Below are 19,770 nucleotides of genomic sequence, written 5' to 3'. Positions count from 1 at the left end.
AGATATTCGGTAGCAGTAGGCGGTCCGTAAGTAACCCGGCCCAATGCCATGGGCGCTTTAAAGGTGGTCACCAAAACCTTGAAGCGCACCCGAAAGCCACAGGTAGCCAGTGCAGCCTGCGCAGGATGGGTGTTATACGGAGCCACGGGGCTCCATCTATCACCAGCGCAGCCGCATTCTGGACTAACTGCAGCCTCCGGATGCCCTTCAAGGGAGCCCCATGTAGAGAGCATTGCAGTAATCCAGGCGAGGCGTCACGAGTGCGTGGTGACCGTGCATAGGGCATCCCGGTCCAGAAAGGCGCAACTGGCGTACCAGGCGAACCTGGTGAACGCTCTCCTGGAGACGGCCGTCAAATGGTCTTCTAGAGACAGCCGTTCATCCAGGAGGACGCCTAAGTTGCGGACCCTTTCCATCGGGGCCAATGACTCCCACCGATGGTCAGCAGCGGTTAGCTGACTGTATCGGGATGCCGGCACCCACAGCCACTCTGTCTTGGAGGATTGAGCTTGAGCCTATTTCTCCCCATCCAGACCCGTACGGCCTCCAGGCACCGGGACAGCACTTCGATAGCTTCGTTGGGGTGGTCCGGTGTAGAAAAGTACAGCTGGGTGTCATCCGCATACAGCTGGTACTTCACACCGAAACCACTGATGATCTCACCCAGCGGCTTCATGTAGATGTTAAACAGAAGGCGAGAGGATCGACCCTGCGGCACCCACAAGTGAGGCGCCTCGGGGCCGACCTCTGCCCCCCCGTCAACACCGACTGCGGCCGGTCGGAGAGATAGGAGGAGAACCACCGATAAACGGTGCCTCCCACTCCCAATCCCTCCAACCGGCGCAGCAGGATACCATGGTCGATGGTATCGAAAGCCGCTGAGAGGTCTAATAGGACCAGGGCAGAGGAGCAACCCCTGTCCCTGGCCCTCCAGAGATCATCCACCATTATATTTCAGTCATTTGGCAACCAGCTCGCATTGTTGACTGGTGGCAGCCTCCTGCAGTCACACAATCATATTTGGTGACATTTTTGCCATCTTCCGTTTCATTGGCAAAAATCATCCAGTGGATAATATGGGTTCAGACCAGAGGTGGTAATCAGCGGGTTCTGACCAGTTCTGGAGAACCGGTAGCGGAAATTTTGAGCTGTTCAGAGAACCGGTAAATACCACCTTTGACTGGCCCCACCCCATCTATTCTCTGCCTCCCGAGTCCCAGCTGATGGGGATTTTACAGTAACCTTCCCCTGGAGTGGGGAGAGAATGGAGATTTTACAGTATCCTTCCCCTGCCACACCCACCAAGCCATGCCCACCTAGCCATGCCACACCCACCAAGCCACACCCACAGAACCAGTAGTAAAAAAATTTGACTCCTACCACTGGTTCAGACTTACAATTCACTTAATCACCATGTGATTCACTTAAAGGCGGTAACAACTCACTTGGCATCCATCGTAACAAATGTCATAAATTCATGACTGGTCATGTGGCGATTGAACTTACAACTGCAAATTGTAAATTATTAAGCTATATTAAATTATTAATTTAATAAATATAACTGTAAATTATTTCCGGTTTCAAATGCGGTTGTAAGTCAAGACTACATGTTCTCTCCTAGCCTTTTTTCTTTTCTTTTCTTTTGGCACATCACTACTTTCACGTTGCCTCATCATTCCAAACTTTTCTCAATTGGCCATCGTCTCATCGTTGTTTTTCCTTTTTCCTTTTAGGCTGAATTCCATATTCATTTCTGTTTCCCTTATCCCAATAGAAAAGAGGCTGAAGAGGAGTCCTACGAGCAATATAGGAAGCCTTAAGGCAACTATGGATTGAAGATCTAATCCGAAAATCAGTTTATATGTCAGTGAGTCCAGAAAGTCCCTTTTATTGCAAGTAATCAATTTGAACCTTTTGCTTAATTGAAAAAAGTGGTAGGAAAGAGGCAATAGGAAACGTCCCATTCCTTAAGACCAAGAGATAAATAATCTCGGAAATAATGATATGTCAAAATCCCCTGTTCACAGATTCTTCTCAGCTGATCTCAAAGCAATGTAATCATACTGTTTACCTGCTATATTCAGTCAATGAAAAAATGGATCTTCATCTTTGCTTGCTACAAGGTCACTCCAAAAACACTTTTTTAGATGTGTGAGGGGATGAAGTTGGGGTTGCTATCTGCTCTTCTAGGCTGCATTAATAGAGGGATAGAATCAAGATCAGGTGAAGTATTTACAAAGCCTTAGTTAAGACCACAGTTGGAATTCTGCATCCAGTTACCACGATATAAAAAAGATGTTGAGTCTCTGTAAAAAGTGCAGAGAAGAGCAACAAGGATGAATAGGGGACTAGAAGCTAAAACATATGGAGAACGGTTGCAGGAATGGGGTATGTCTAGTTTAATGAAAAGGACTAGGGGTGACATGATAGCAGTGTTCCAAAATTTGAAGGCTGTCACAAAGATGAGGGGGTCAAACTATTCTTCAAAGCAGGGATCTCCAACCTTGGCAACTTTAAGCCTAGAGGACTTCAACTCCCAGAATTCCCCAGCCAGCAAAGCTGGCTGGGAATTCTGGGAGTTAAAGTCCTCTAAGCTTAAAGTTGCCAAGGTTGGAGACCCCTGCTCCAAAGCACCTGAAGGCAAGATGAGAAACAATGGATGGAAACTAATCAAGGAGAGAAGCAACCTAGAACTAAGGAGAATTTAGTGGGAACAATCAATTCAATTCCAATCTTTATTGTCAGTGCACAACATATGTACAATGAGATTGGTTGAGCCAACCAGTGGAATGGCTTGTCTTCAGAGGTTGTGGGTGCCCCATCATTGGAGGCTTTTAAGAAGAGACCGGACAGCCATTTGTCTGAAATGATATAGGGACGCAAACTCAATTCTATCACGTGACATATCACAACGTGGGTTTTTTTGCCTTTACAGCACCAGGGTAAGCGTGGCCTGCGTGTGACGCATCTGGCCCATGGGCTGTCAATTTGACACCCCTGGTATAGGGTCTCCTGCTCGAGCAGGGGGCTGGACTAGATGACTTCCAAGGTCCCTTTCAGGTCTGTTATTCTATGTTCTTTTCAAAACAGCTGAAGCCAGGCAGGAATGCTTCTCACTTCACCTCCCCAAGGCCCAGCACAGCTCATGGTTTTTTTCTCGAAGGATTGTAAAAGTTTACAGCTCTAGAAACCTGAGAGATTGGCTCATGGCTGCATTCATTTACTCAGACTATCCATGCTGGCTTCCCAACTGCCAGGCTAATTGAGCCACACCCTAGCATTTTGAAGGACATGCTGAAATCCAGAGGCAGCCTCACCCCATCCAGACCCTTAACGTATAAAAAAGCAAATGCCAAGACAGAGTGTATATGGGTGCATAGGAGAAAAGGAGACAGCAAATAGCACACAGGCAAGAAAGCAGGGGCAACATGCAGAGATTTACAACTATTATAAGCAGGCCAGATGACTATCTGTGAGCTGCGTCAGATGCAAGGAACCAAAACAACTCCATGAATAGGCCAAAGCAGTTTCATCATTGTTGATCACCTATTGACAAGAGTCTCACCAGATTAACTGCATTCTCTTGGGAACACAGGCAGATAAAGGCTTCAGTGGTCTAGGTTCCACTGCTTCCTCCTAAGGAGTGACCCAAACTAGACCACCTCTTTACTTTCCCTTCTATTTTGACCAATGATTTCAATCAGAAGAGAGCTAGAAGAGACCTTGGAGGTCTTCTAGTCCAACCCCCTACTTAAGCAGGAGACCCTATACCAGTGATGGTTAACCTTTTTGGTGTTGAGTGACCAAAGCATGCACAAATGCAAGCGCACATGCCCGAACTCCCAAAATGCAATGCAAGGGCTGCCCGTGCATGCGCCCCCCCACATGTACATGTATCCCACATACATGCATGTGTGTCTCCTGCCCATGCACCCCAGCCTCCATGCGCATGCGCCCCAGCCTCCTCGACACCCTGTTTTGGCTTCCAGATTGGTGCAGGAGACTTTCCAGGTCCAAAACAGGGCACAGGGGCACGTCGCGCAGCCCCCCAATGCCCCGTTTTGGGCCTGGAAAGCCTCCTGTACCAATCTTCACCCCCCCATGCGCATACACCCTGCCTCTCCACGTGTGCGTGTCCCCGCATGTGCCCCGTCCCCTGCATGCGCAGCAAAGATCTGAAGATCATCTGGCTGGTGGGAGATGTGCAAGCATGGGTAGTGGATCTGGGCTGGGGCGATGGCTGGCATGCCTGCAGAGAGGGTTTTGCATGCAAACTGTGGCACATGTGCCATAGGTTTGCCATTATGGCCCTATACCATTTCAGACAAGTGACAGTCCAGCCTCTTCTTAAAAACCTCCAGTGATGAAGCACCTTCAACTTCTGACAGCAAGCTGTTCCAGTGGTTAACTGTCCTCACTGTTAGGAAGTTTCTCTCCAATTCCAGGTTGCTTCCCTCCTTGATTAGTTTCCATGAATTGTTTCTTGTCCTGCCTACAGGTGCTTTGGCAAATAAGTTGACTACCCTCCTCTTTGTGGCAACCTGTCAAATACTGGAATACTGCTATCATGTCACCCCTAGTCTTTTTTTTCTCTAGACTAGCCAAACCCAAATCCTGCAACCGTTCTTCGTTTGTTTTAGTTTCCAGTTTAGTTTAGTTTAGTTTAGTTTAGTTTCATCCCAACTGCCAGGACTGCAAGCTACAGTAAGCAGCACATCCTGATGGGATTCGTGCCTGCAACTCAGCTTGGAAGCTCAGCTGGAATGCTCAAAAGCAGCACTGCTTCAGGGCAGAGTTTGTAGCAAGTAGAAGAGGAGCAACCACAGTGAAACAGCATCTCATCTCGACTAGTGCAAGACCTTTTGGAAAAAGGAAAAGGTTGTATGCCACTTTATGGACTTTGAGACTTTGTTTGAACTGGATATTACAAGATTGAGTACAAAGGACTGAGTATTGTTAGGGGTGGGGGTCATTTTATTCTTTTTTATTATTTTTAGTCCTTATACATTGTGTTTTTATTTTCTGTAAGCCGCCTAGAGTCCCGTGAGTAGGCGCCTGTATAAATTTTCCTAAATAAACAAATATTAAAGACATATTTATGTGACATCACCTGGGGAATCCCAGAGTTGACTCAAAGCAATAGCTTGTGGTTGCGGAAGGTGTGTATTGCAACAAAGTGTTCTGTACGGTTTTCTACACTGTGTTGTGTCCAGTCTTTGGAATGCAAAAAAAACCACAGGACGAATGAATTTGTCAAAACTTATCTGATGAAATAAACCAGGCAGAATTATGTTATGTTTTACAATCAGCCAAACTGTGCCCGTTATTCAAAACAATGCTACAAATATCCACCAAATGGGACACTTTTAAGAGATTAGCCATCTCTTTGAGCCTATGGCTACGTAACGTCCCAATTTCTCAAGTGGATTTAATGTCTGCAGATGGGCTGCCAAGCCTCAAGGATCTCTGCAGAATACTACTTTCATTCAGTACCACAAAGCATAGATTCCATGCTAATAAAAATGAGAAATTGTGGCTTCTTTGCAAATTTCTCTCACCCAAATTTTTAAAGATCTAACAATTAAGCCACCGCCGCTGCTGCTGCTGCCCTTGGATTCTGGGCTTATTGCCAAGACTTAAACTGGCGGAAAAACACAGATAAGAACCAGCTTGCTAATCTACCCGAGGACCTTGAGAAGACCAAAACAGAATCTTTGTTTAGAATGTCTTTATTATGGGCCCTTACAAGAAAATAAGTGAACATCACAAAGAAATAATACATTCATGTACACAGACAAACATTTCTTTCTTTTGGTTTATGGCCTGCCTTTTTGTAGAGGACCTTAAGATGGCATATCCTTCCTGTTTTCCTGCACAGTAACAACCATGGTGAGGGAGGTTGAGCCGAGAGAGAGAAAACGGTCACCTATCTATGATTGAAATGGATTAGAATCAGAGTCTCTCTCTACTTCTTACCCGGCGTCTGTATCATTACACCACACAAACTACAGAGAGAGAGAGAGAGCAGGAGAGGGAAGGAGGGAGAGGGAGAGGGGAGAGAGAGTGACCATTCGAAGTCACAACGGCATTGAAAAAAATGACTCACGACCATTTTTCATACTTACGACTGTTGCAGTATCCCCATGGCCATGTGATCATAATTCAGACGCTTGCAACTGACTCATATTTATGACGGTTGCAATCCCATGTGATCACCTTTAGAGACCTTCTGGCATGCAAAGTCAATGGGGAAGCCAGATTCATTTAACAACTGTGTATTGTCGAGTTCACTTAACTCAACAACTGCAGTGATTCGCTTTACAACTGTGACAAGAAAGGTCGCAAAATGGGACAAAACTCACTTAACAACAAAAATGTTGGGCTCATTTGTTGTTCTAAATCGAAGACTACATGCATTGCTTAACCAGATGTTGCAGAGCTACTTCCTGGACCTCTGTGTACTTTCCTAAACGAAACCTCTTTCTTAATATTCTGTCCTGCTCCATCCTTTCTAATAGTGTTTCCTAGAGATGGCTTATGCACAGCCTGTTAATAATTCTAAGTGGACTGGTTGGTCTGTAATTAGCTAGATCAAAGCATTCTCGTTTTTTATAGATCAGAACTACAATGACTAGACTCTGATCCCGGGGGATATTACACTGTCTGATCAGTACAAATAAAAAGATTAGCCAACATTATTCTTCATCGTTCTACATTTACTTTTCTTAATTCTGCTGGTCAAAGATCACCTGCTGGAGGTTTTCTAAGCTTAAATTGGGCTACAACTTGGTGTCCCCTTTACAAGAACTGGAGTCATGGACTTTTCTGTCATTCGTCAAGCTCTATTTTGTAATTAATTTGATTGTTTTATTCTGTAACCACGTACTTCCTAGGGCTATACAATACATCCCCTTTATGGGTTGTTATCATGTGTTGGTGAAGAGCCTTGTTCATTCCCTGATGCTCTGAGCTCTACTACCAGGAATAAAAGAGTCATCTATTATGAGCCACTGAAAGATAAGAGCTTTCATCATATATAAGAAAGCGGTGCAAACTGGAATCCAAGGAATCTTATGATGAAACGTGTTATGTATTTGAATTATTGGAGGGAAATTTGGGCGGGAAAAAAGCACGTTTCTGATTGGCTGATGCCTCAGCCAAAATACTATATAAGGAAGACTGTTTGCCAGTTGCTTTTGCTGGGTTCTCACAATAAACTTAAGAGCTGTTGTCACCAATGACTGTCTCCTGCCTCCTCATTGCCCGAACTTAACATTGGCGACGAAGGTGGGATGAGGTTGGCAGTGAAACCAAAAAAGAGCTGAAGCGGAGAAATAGTTTAGAAGCCAGCCAGTTATAGGGCGGCCACGTAGATACGATCGAAAATGTCTAACTACACGCCGCCAGCGCCATTTGACCCAGCCAAAGAGAAGTAGGGGGTCATACATGGCTCACTTCGAATGTTTCCTTGAAGCTAACGAATTGCAGGGGGTATCGGACAATCGGAAGCGCGCATACTTCTTGAGCCATTGCGGGCCAGTAGTATTTGACACCACCGAATCCTCAGATGTCAATAGTTTTCCATATTTCCATTCTCCCAGCTGCTAGATTTGTCTTTTTGTAATCAGCAGTCTCAATGAGCAAGAAGTGGGGGGGGGAATTAACTCCATATACAAGTATTTCCATAGTAATGATCTATAGCCTCACTCTACCATTGCTATGGTGATAGAAAGCCTTCATTAATGATGTATTGCCATAGTGATGGTTGGATGACACCATAAATTGGTTATACAGTATGAAAAGCCTCCTTGAAATCCAATGTTAATAAGCATGCATTCGTTGCTTCATTTTGCTCTTAGGGCATCTTCCTTTTGTTGTACTTTCATTTGTTTCATTTGTACAATTTCATTTGTACTTTTATAACTGTCTGGCTCGGTACAGCAAGTAAACAGGGCAGGTATAGACTTCAGTGGATAGTTAGGACTGAAAAAACAATTACAATCAGCCCAAATTCCATTGAGGACCAGGGGTGAAATCCAGTAGGTTCTGACAAGTTCTGGAGAACCGGTAGCAGAAACTTTGAGCAGTTCAGAGAACTGGCAAATACCACCTCTGGCTGGCCCCAGAATGGGGTGGGAATGGAGATTTTGCAATATCCTTCCCCCAGGAGCAGGGAGGGAATAGGGATTTTGCAGTATCTTTCCCCTGCCACGCCTACCAAGCCAAGCCCTGCCTGCCAAGCCACGCCCACAGAACCGGCAGTAAAAAAAATTGGATTTCACCACTGATTGAGCTGCATGGGTCAGAAAGAGAGCTGAGAAAATATCTACAGACTCCTCACAATCTGGACATAAACTGTTTCAATTCTTCCTTTCAGGACACTGCTACAGGGCACTGCATTGCACAACAACTAGACACAAAGACAGTTTTTTCCCTTGTGATATCACTCTGTTGAACATCTAATTCCCACAGTACTGACTTATGTCTAAGGCTATTTACCCATGTAGTATGGCTGTAATACTATTATCTTTCTCATCGTTTCTACTATCTTCTCTTATTGGTATCGTTATTATGATTACCCTTCAGCATCAATGAAGTTTCTTGGATGAGAAACGAAATGTCTTTTCCTTCCCCAAGGAAAAAACAGTCCAGTTGTCTTTTGAAAAAGCACCTTTGAGACATATTTATTAGCTAATGCAATACACCAGGGGTGAAATCTACAAATTTTCCCTACCGGTTCTGTGGGCATGGCTTAATTGGTGGGCATGGCTTGATGGTCAGATGACTGGGTGGGCGTGGCCACTAACAATAAATAATAATAATAATAGACAAAGTATACAAAACAATAAGAGGTATCAAAAACCGTCTTTCACACTTTACACACACATAACACAACACAATACAACTAACTCACATACAATGTAAAAGCAGCTGCACCTCACCCAAAATGGCCCCTGCAACAAGCAGGAACCTCACACAGCCACAAAAAGCTCAAAAACCAACTTTCACACTTTACATACACACAACAAAACACAAATGACTCACACACACACACAAAAAATACCACATACAGCTTTGTGAGATTTTGTGTGTTTGTGTAGTTAGAGTGAAACACTACAGAAACATACCAAATCTCAGAAAGCTGCACAAATATTTTATTTTATTATTTTATTTTATTTATATTTTTTAGATCAGGGGTCTCCAACCTTAGTAACTTTAAGATTTGTGGACTTCAATTCCCAGAGTTCCTCAACCCGCAAAGGCAGATTGAGTTGCTCACGGAGGAGATGGATTGCAGGCAGGCAGATTCAGTTGCTAGCCGATGTAATTGATTGCAGCAGCCGAAGCAAGGCTTAGCAAGCCTGAAAGAAGCAGCAAGTGGGGACCGGGTGTATGCATGGGCATGGCCGGGGGCTGTTGTAAGAGGTTGTAAAAAAATTATTTTTAAAAGCCTGTGATGATCAGGTAACTCAGCTGGGATCGCCAGAGGAAAAAAAGATTTTAAAAGGTTCCTCTGACAATCCCAGCTGAAGTTACCTGATCGCCAGAACCTCTTAAAAGGATTGTTTTAAAAACCTCTTCGGCCGAAGAGCTTGTAGAAAACATGTTTTTTTAAAAGGTTCTGGTGATCAGGCAACTCAGCTGGAATCGCCAGAGGAGCCTTTTAAAAGCTTTTTTTTTTTACAACCTCTTTGGCCGAAGCGGTTTTTAAAAAAGAGTTTAAAGGGTTCTGATGATCCCAGCTGAGCTGCGTGATCATCAAAGGCTTTTTTCTTACTTTTAAAAGCATTTTTTTCAGCTGAAGAAAAAATGCTTTTAAAAGTAAAAAAAAAAACCTCTGATGATGGCACGACTCAACGGGGGCAGGGGGCGGGGGCAGGGATTTTTGCTACCAGTTCTCCGAATCACCCGACGCCATCACTACCAGACCGGGCGATCTGGTCCAAACTGGGAGCATTTCACCCCTATAATTCAAGTAGGCATACACACAAATGTACCATTTAGAATAGAATAGAATAGAATTTTTATTGGCCAAGTGTGATTGGACACACAAGGAATTTGTCTTGGTGCATATGCTCTCAGTGCACATAAAAGAAAAGATACCTTCATCAAGGTACAACACTTACAACACTTAATGATAGTCATAGGGTACAAATTTAACACTTAATGATACAACACTTAATGACAGTCGTAGGCTACAAATAAGCAATCAGGAAACAATATCAGTATAAATCGTAAGGATACAGCAACAAAGTTATAGTCATAAGTGGAAGGAGATGGGTGATGGGAACGATGAGAAGATCAATAGTAGTACAGATTTATAGGTAATTATTGGGGGGAGGGGAGGAAGGAGGTCATATTTTGGGAAGGCAAGTGAGCAACAGACTTGTAAGATCACTCTTCTGACTATGTGATCCCTGACTGGATTGGATAATCTTTCCAGGGGAAAAAAAAACAAGAAAATAAAAACAGAAGATGGGTGAGAAAGCTACTAAAACAACAATGATTAGCAAAAGGCATGCTACTGAACACATCTGAGATAAAAGGAGCATATCTACCTCAAATTACTAGCCTGTCAAAATATGAAACTGAAAAAATATTCAGTGCAGTTCTGGTTTATAAAAATGCAGGTTTTGCTATACTCTTTAAAAAAATACATAATAGTGAAATCCCTACTGTAATTGACTTCGTAAAATACTTTGCTTCTGTTTTGATATAAGGAGCTAGCTATCATTGTGCATCATTATATAATATGCAACACTAAATCCAAATACTGTATGCACATACTTTACAATAATTTATTGAAACATATTCTGATTTCCTTTGTATGGTGTTCAGTCAAGAGCTTTGCTAAAAACACCATAAATTCATTCCCATTGACATTGTGGAGAGAAGAGATACTTTTAGGTTGTTGTTGTTTTTTTATCACCATTTTCTTGCTCTGCAATTTTTTTTTAAATCACTCAGATAGAAGTGTGATTGCTGAAAGGTGTTTTTATCATATCCTAACCCTGTGCAGCAGATATAAACAAGCAAAAAGTCACAAGGCACAAATTAATAAAAGAATATTTAGAATTCAGTTGAGTTAGATTCCATGATGCATACATGGCATAAAAGCACTATTTCCACAAAGCTTGATCTTAAATGTCTTTAAGAGCAAAACAAAACAAAAAATCAGAATATTCTTCCAGGAAATTAGTTTGTTAGTAAAATCTCGTGGTCCTTTGATATCAGAGGAAGATGTCTGTTTTCAGAAAATGGAATCCAAAGTTTTGCCCTAGCAAAAGCTTTAGGAAGTAAGTGGATAAACCAGGACATTTCAGGTGAAATTCTCAGATAACTATATTGCATATTGCTAATTTAGTCTGACTCTCAACATTTTAGATCAGCATTTTTCAAACTTGACAACCTTAAGGTGTGTGGACTTCACCTTCCAGAATTCCCTATGCTGATTGAGGACTTCTGGGAGCTGTCCACACATCTTAAAGTTGCCAAGTTTGAAAACTTGGTCTCCTCCTACACAAGATGCTTCCCTAAGTGCTATTCACTATAACTCAATGGGAGGGGAGCATTTAAAGCAGGGCATCCTGTATGATTTTGGGATAAAAGTAAAAAGTTATGGAAAGATGGCATTCCTTCATAAGTTCTGAAGTTCTTCATATGTTCATACCAGGACCCTGAACTGTAGCTGAATCTAATTTAGTCTTGCATCTACTACTTTACTTTGTTTCTCCAGTATAGTATGAATCAGGAACAACGTCTGAATCAGTCATGCAGAAATCTGTCCTGCAAAACATCACTCCAATATGATGAGGTCCCAGTTGTGCCGAGACTGTTGCCTTCAAATTCTGTCCCCTCTCTAAGATTCTGCAGTGGGTTGCAAGAATAACCTTGGGAGACAGGAGGAAGAGCCACAGACTAGATAATAGTCTGCTAAGACAAATGTGAGTCTAAAAGAAGGACCCTCCCTAGTTGTCTAGAAAACAAAGGCATTCCTTATTGACAGCTGATATTTTCCAAACTTTTTTATTTAGGAATTCCAGTGAGATCAGAACACATGTCATTTTTATACATAAGTAACTCAAATACATAGGAACAGTGCTGATTATTTATTTAAACATAGAAGCCTCCAGTTTTCTCACCCTTTCAACTATTTTCATGTAAGGTTTGTAGCCTGTGATCTGTTGTGAGGAATTCATGTTTGCCAAAAGAAGCAAGAAGTGTTGTATATACGAGTGTGCTCCTTCCTGTTTTGCTAAATGGATATGGCATGTCAAGAGAAACATAAGCACCGAATGCAGTGAGAATCCTTTACTTAAGACATGTGCATGGTAAAACAAACAGAGATAGGGTCAAGAATGAGTGGTTTCTGAATAGATGTGGATTGAATACAAAAATGTGCGATGTTACAACAGAAGTATATGGGGCCAGCGTTATCATACAGAGAAAATGGTTGAAGATAGAATTGCAAAATAAATATATGGAAGGAAAGAATGAATGGGTCAAGAAGAAGAATGTGAGTTCGTGAGATCTTGAAAAAGAATGAGGTGAGAAGTTTTAAGAACTAAAGACAATGTATGAAGTGTGCAACTTCTATGTGTAGAAAAAAAGTAGGAAAAACAAAATGAAAACTACTGGAGTAAACTATTTTTTACTAATTTTTTTCTTAGTTTGTGCTTTTAATTTCTTAATAATTCATACAAAAGAGCCGAGGTGGCACAATGGTTAGAATGCAGTATTGCGGGCTAATTCTGCCGACTGCTAGCAATTCAATCCCGACCACCTCAAGGTTGACTCTGCCTTCCATCCTTCTGAGGTCAGTAAAACGAGGACCCAAATTGTTGGCTGCAATATGTTGATTCTGTAAATCACTTAGAGAGGACTGTAAAGCACTCCGAAGCATAGTATAAGTGCTAGTGCTAGTGCTACTCCTTTTCAACAGTTTGCATAACATACTTTACTTTGAAAGGAAAATACCAGGATGGGTATGTATTTGTATGACAAGCAGACAGCTGGCCTCTTATTTTTCAGTCGGAAAGGTGTGGGTAAAACACAGTGTCTCTCCAGATGTCATTTAAGCTACAACTTTGAGCATCCCTCAACATTAGCAGTGCTGGTTGAAGTTACTGAAAATTAAAGTTCATCCAAAGCAACTTCACCCACCATTATTCTACAATAGTGCAACCTTGGCAACTTTAAGACATGTAGATTTCAATTCCTAGAATTGTGGGAGTTGAAGTCCACCCACCTTGGACCAAGATTAAGTCTAACCTTGTCACAGAGAAAGGAAATCTATAAGGATTTTCTCTCCATCCTTTGGGGACAATGACTACTCCATGTTCTTGTCTACAAATTGGTTATTTCTAAAACTTTATCAACATTCACCCCACTCTCTCCTGAAACTATTTAGGATTTTTTTAAAAGCAAAACATTTGTATAACATATTTTATTTTAAAAATCCAACCTGATTCAAACATGCCATGGTTTGCAAAACCCAGCCCTTCCACAGACAAAATTTACAGGAAACCTGTATTTTATACTTACCTTCGGAAGCCACCAGTTAATGTTACAATAGCATTGGGTAAAATTTTCCACACTGTATTTTGAACGATCTGAGTTGCTGCATCTGCTTCGGCTTTAGATACACAGCTAATAAGGTCATCATAGTACAAGAAACCTGAAAAATGATCCTTATATTATACATCTCGTATCGTTGTACAATTCAAAGTACTGATTTAATAGCCGAGGGCCTGGTTATTTGTAGCCCTGCCTCTTTCCAAGGATACCTGCCTGTTCTATTCACTCTGATAGGATAGGCAAACTCTAAATCCCTTCCCCTAAATCAGGGGTCAGCAACCTTAAACACTCAAAGAGCCATTTGGACCTGTTTCCCACAGAAAAGGAAACACTGGGAGCCACAAAACCCTTCCCATGCCTGACTATCTTCTGGGCAGCCACAGAACTGGCATACGTAGTTGAATTAAACATTTTGTTTTTTTCTGAAACTTTTCTTTTCTTGGATTTATCCACGGTTGTCCTACCAGGTGTTGAAAAGCTCAATAAATTGTGTGCCGGTGGGTATCACACAGTTGTGACCCATATTTTGAGTGGCAGGGAGCTGCAGCAGAGGGATGAAAGAGCCACATGCGGCTCCAGAGCCGTGGGTTGCTGACCCCTGCCCTAAATGTTACCATCTAGTAGGACCTAGACACTGTGCCTCTTCTGGTGGGCCTTACCCCTTGGAGCATCTCCCTGGGATCCAAAAGGCCCCCACTCTCATAATCTTCTAAAATGTCTTGAATATATGGCTTGTCCCATAAGCATGTTGTGGGATAGTATGAGGATGTGGTCTACTAAAGTTGTTTGTGAACGTGTGGAAATACCAGGAGCTTCCATGTTGGCTTTTTTATTATTTTGTTGCTGTTTATAAGTAATTTAAGATTATGTTGCTTAAAACTACAACCCCCAGATTTTCTGGCCTTGGGAATTTCAGCCACTATATATCTGGAAATCCCACATCAGGGGAAACTGAATTAACCAAACAGAGCATATTTGCACACCTATCAGGTGATTTGCTAGTTTAACTAATGCTGTTTTCAAGACTGAACTTACAGTTAGATAATGTTTACCTGCTTTTTGCATTCTTGTCAGTGTTAGGTTCTTGTTACATCTGACTTCTTCCAGAGTTCGTAGTCCCATTTTGTACCATTTGTCAGATGTCTTCAATCCAACTCCAAAAACAGAAGTAAAGAGCTATGTAGGGTAGAAATGTATTCAGTTTAATAGTCTACAGAGTGCTAGGCCGTATGTGTGGTGCAGAGTTTCATATTTTCTCCTGAATTTTGATACAAATGCAAGAGTTCCAGCCACACTATAATTACTATATTTGCTGTATGAAACTCTATGGAAATGCAGCCATACAGGTTTCCTCCCCACTCCCCGTGCCCTCTCTTTTCCTCTTCCTCCACTCTTTCTTCACTCTCCACATAATCAAAGATTGTTCTTCGGATCTGTCACTCACCTCTCCTGCTCCCTGTCTTCATCACTATCCTAATGAACCCAATGCCTTGCTAGACCACATGACTACACCAGTAGATTGTGAGAAATGCTAAACCCCTCCCATTTGTCCCCCACTTTCTGAGCTGTGGCATCATCAGTCTCTTCTAGCATGTCTTTTTTTTTTATTTGAATTTATATCCCGCCTTTCTCCGAAGACTCAGAGCGGCTTACACTGTGTTAAGCAATAGTCTTCATCCATTTGTATATTATATACAAAGTCAATTTTTATTGCCCCCAACAATCTGGGTCCTCATTTCACCTACGTTATAAAGGATGGAAGACTGAGTCAACTTTGGGCCTGGTGGGACTTGAACTTGCAGTAATTGCAAGCAGCTGTGTTAATAACAGACAGACTTAGTCTGCTGAGCCACCAGAGGCCCTTTTGAGGATCTGGCAATGGTCATTAGAGTTTTTGGGGGTTTTTACCAAGGTGGTGGGGCTGTGGGGAGGACGTCCCTTCAGTTATGCTTGGGAAACATGTATCTGAGCTTTCCCGCAGTCAGGAAATGTATCATCTGAATTTGAGATCTTCACTGCAAAACACCAGGTGCACATTGCAAATCTACTTGGCTTTCTTGGACAATCAAGGAAGGGGTAGAATAAGATCTCCTGCCTTGAGCAGGGGGTTGGATTTGAAGATCTCTGAGGTCCCTTCCAGCCCTAGAATTCTATGATTCTGTTCTAAATGGCCACTTCAGGTAAGACTGTATGAAATATGAAGGAAATACATTCCAGGTAAACCTCATTTAACTTTAGTAATTGGGAGCAGGATTTGTGTAGCCAAGCAATGCAGCCATATTGATTATGCCACTTACTGATGGCAATTCCAGAGCTTCCAGTTGCCATCATTAAGCGAATGCCATGCTGTCGTTAAACACAAGGTCATATTGAAATGTCTTTGAATATTAATAGCTTGGATTGGTAGTTATGTTGTTGGTTTGAGCTCTGAGCTTGGTGATTTGGTTGCAAATGTTTCATCCCCATTCAAGGAGACACCTTCAGCGCGCTTTGGATTGTCAATCCAAAAGCTTTGGACAATCCAAACTGAACTGAAGATGTCTCCTCAAAATGTTTGCAACCAAAGAACCAAGCTTGGCCCTCAAACCAACAACACAATGTCATGTGGTCGCCATTTGCCACCTCCTGTCATCTTCCCTGTTGACTTTGCTTTTCGGAAGCCTGTAGCAAAGTCAAAGTTGCAAATGACAATCATGTGACCATGGGACACGGCAACGGCATAATTACAAGCCAGTCACTGAGCATCTGTATAGCAATTGCATGTCCATGGAGATACTAAGATGCCTATAATTACAAGGTCATATGAGCTGTGGAAAATTCAGACAAGTGTTTCTTTAAGTGAGGACCACCTTCTGTATACCTGAATTTGAAAAGCACATAGATTGCAGTAAGCAGCAGCAAGTACTTCTACTCAATAATATTTGCTATAGATTGAACAGCAATGCAAATATTACATTTATTAGCAAAAGTGGGGAAGAATACAAAAGGAAACAGAGACTTTACTAAATCACTAGGGAGGAGAGACAGAATTATTAGATTAGAATTCTTTATTGGCCAAGTGTGGTTGGACACACAATGAATTTGTCTTTGGTGCATATGCTCTCAGTGTATATAAAAAGAAAAGATACATTCGTCAAGAACCATAAGGTACAACACTTAATGATAGTCATAGAGTACAAATAAGCAATCAAATCATACTAGGAAACAATATAAATCATAGGAATACAAGCAACAAAGTTAAAGTCATACAATCATAAGTGGGAGGAGATGGATGATAGGAATGATGAGAAGATTAATAATGCAGACTGAATAGTTTGACAGTGTTGACGGAATTATTTGTTTAGCAGGATAATGGCATTCGGGGGGAAAACTGTTCTTGTGTCTAATTGGCCTGGTGTGCAGTGCTCTAGTCTATAGTGTTTTGAGGGTAGGAGTTCAAACAATTTATGTATGTCTAGGATGAAAGGGATCTGTAAATATTATTGTAGCCCTCTTTTTGACTCTGCAGTATACAGGTCCTCAATGGAAGGCAGGTTGATAGTAATTGTTTTTTCTGCAGTTCTAATTATCCTCTGAAGTGTGTGTCTGTCTTGTTGGGTTGCAGAATAGGTTTGTAGAACATGTCTGACAATGAGTAACATCATCAAGGATCCCAATTAAAACCACTTTCTACCCATTGAAATACAACTGTCCACCCTGTCAGGTTCTCTCTCTTTCTTTCCTGAAATACATCACGCAAAAAAGGAGGTTTTTAAACCTTTTCCCTTTTTCTTGGTTTTTGTAAAAATCATGTTCTGAGAGATAGTTCTCTCCTAGATCAAATAAATAGCAACAGCAATAGCATTTAGACTGGTATTCCACCCCATAGTGCTTTACAGCACTCTCAGAGTGGTTTACAAAGTCAGCATAACCCTAACCCTAACCCCAAAAATCTAGGTCCCCATTTTACCAACCTTGGAAGGATAGACGGCTGAGCCAATCTTGAACTCTATCCAGGGATGGATTTCAAAAATTTTAACAAGGGGTTCTCTGCCCAGTTGCTGGGTGGGTGTGGCCATGGTGGGCGGGGCCTAGCTGGCCTCCTGCACCATGGGGGGGGTGTTTTTGCCCTTCCCTTGCTCCTGAGGCTTTGTTGAGCCTCTGGAAGGGAGAAAATGACCTCCCCAGGCTCCAGAAGCCCTCTGGAGGCCGGACTGCACAGAATCTTAGGTAGAGGTTCTCCCGAACCCCCAGCTGCCCACCCCTGGCTCTGTCAGGATCAAACCCCAGCCTGTGGGCAGTGTTTAATCACTATGCCATCAGGACTCCCAACCATAAAGTTTTGTTGGTGCTTTAACTAGTGACTAGTTGATCCAAGAAAGCTATTGAGAAACCAAAGCAATGATCTTCATACAAGCTGATATCTCAGAAAATCAATGCATCTATTATGTATGTGCTTGTAAATGGATTGTTTCTCGAAGTTTCATTGCAAGTAATTGAATTCATTGAATTTTAGAACTGGCGGGAGAGTCCTATTTAAATATTCCTTTGTGTTGAATCTCCAGGCTTTGAATATGGGTCATGCTAATTTATCTTGTATTTCCAGGATTATTTATTAATGCAAAAACAATAAAGAAAAGAAAAGAAGGATTCTGGAATATGTATGGCTTGTCATTTTAGATACAGCAAGTGAAATTATCTATTCTTTGTGAAAAGCATGGTCCTTGGGAGGAAGAGCTATTATATTTTGTAATCTCATTTGTCAAAAATTACTTAAATTCTTATCTATTAATTCTCTAACATTTTGTTAATAGGATCATGAGAATTCACAGACTTGTTATTAGCTCTTGCACAATGGTCAGAATAAGGTTTATAAAGCATGAGTTATCACTGGCAGAAAAGGAAACAAAATTAAACTTTTCTATCACTCAGAAATATTATCTGCTTTTTAAAGCACTCTCAGTAAAGTTAGATTTCTTCATGGCCATCTTCCTGTTGTAAATCACTTTATGTGCAATTAAACTTCAACCTAAACAAATTTATTTGGAAATCAGGCTTAAATGAGCCAACTAAATGAACTTAAAATTAAGGCTAAATCTCAATGATTTATATGCTACTGTTAGCACAATTAGCAACAGATAAACGAAATGGTTAATTAATTAATTACTACGCTTGTATCTTGTCTCATTCAATAGATGTTGGGCAGTTGAAAAATGATTCATTAAATGTGTTGATTGCTGTTCATTTAGAACAAAGAACACCATGGATTGCAAATGCATTAATTCAAGAAGTACAGTAGGTTTTCAGAGCAGATTCTGAGAGGTTGTGTGTCATTTATATTTGACATCTAGATCAAAGCTTCTCCAGTGCCCAGGTGCTCAAATCCATGACATGGACAAATATTTATTGTAAATTTTATATCTCATCTTTCATCCGGAAACTGGAATTAACCAGTGTAGGATCTTCAGTCTTATTATTATTATTGTTGTTGTTGTTGTTGTTGTTGTTGTTGTTGTTATTATTATTATTATTATTTATTCGATTTTTATACCGCCCTTCTCCTGAAGGACTCAGGGCGGTGTACAGCCAAAATAAAAACAGAGAATACAATATACAATTTAAAATACAAATTAAAAAACTTATTTTATAATTGGCCTAAGAAACTTTAAAATATATAAAACTAAAAACCCTTATAATAGAAATTTAAAAATCGATAAAATTTAAGCCAGCCCCGCGCGCATAAAAAGCTGTGTCTTCAGTTCGCGGCGGAAGGTCCGAAGGTCAGGTATTTGGCGTAAACCCGGGGGAAGTTCGTTCCAGAGTGTGGGAGCCCCCACATTTTATGAAACTACAACAATCCTGTTGTTGGAGAAATAATGAGACATCTAAAAATCACTCAGCATATCCCACATGGGGGCGAGGGGGTTAAATTTGAATGCCAGATTTCCATTCACTGGCACCACACATACAGTACTTTTCATATACCTAACATTGGAAAAGAAGAAGAAGCTTCTTGGATGAGAAGAAGAAGAAGCTTCTTGGATGAGAAGCAAAACGTCTTCAAAGAAAAACTAGAAAGTCCAGTTGCTTCTTGAAAAAAGCATCTTTGGGACAACCATGGCCTGGATAACTGAGAATCTCCTTCAACATTTGGTATAGGATTTCCTGATTGAGCATGGGGTTGGACTAGATGACCTTCAAGGTCACTTCCAA

The 19,770-nt window shown here is 41.5% G+C and overlaps 1 protein-coding gene across 4 annotated transcripts in view; it reads right to left on the bottom strand.

Moving 5' to 3' along the window:
• Positions 1–19,770, bottom strand: part of DNTT (DNA nucleotidylexotransferase) — a 225,084-nt gene that overhangs the window by 129,280 nt on the left and 76,034 nt on the right. For all 4 annotated transcript variants that reach the window (XM_058187434.1, XM_058187436.1, XM_058187435.1 and 1 more), the window contains 2 exons: positions 14,631–14,754; positions 13,546–13,678 (listed from right to left, as the gene is read on the bottom strand). In XM_058187434.1, the coding sequence (XP_058043417.1) occupies positions 13,546–13,678; positions 14,631–14,754 (257 nt within the window). The remainder of the gene's footprint in view (positions 1–13,545; positions 13,679–14,630; positions 14,755–19,770) is intronic.

Source organism: Ahaetulla prasina, chromosome 6 (genome assembly GCF_028640845.1).
Source record: "Ahaetulla prasina isolate Xishuangbanna chromosome 6, ASM2864084v1, whole genome shotgun sequence".
Lineage (NCBI taxonomy): Eukaryota > Metazoa > Chordata > Lepidosauria > Squamata > Colubridae > Ahaetulla > Ahaetulla prasina.
The sequence above is the reverse complement of the archived record's forward strand: the minus strand, read 5'-3'. Positions and strand labels throughout refer to the sequence as shown.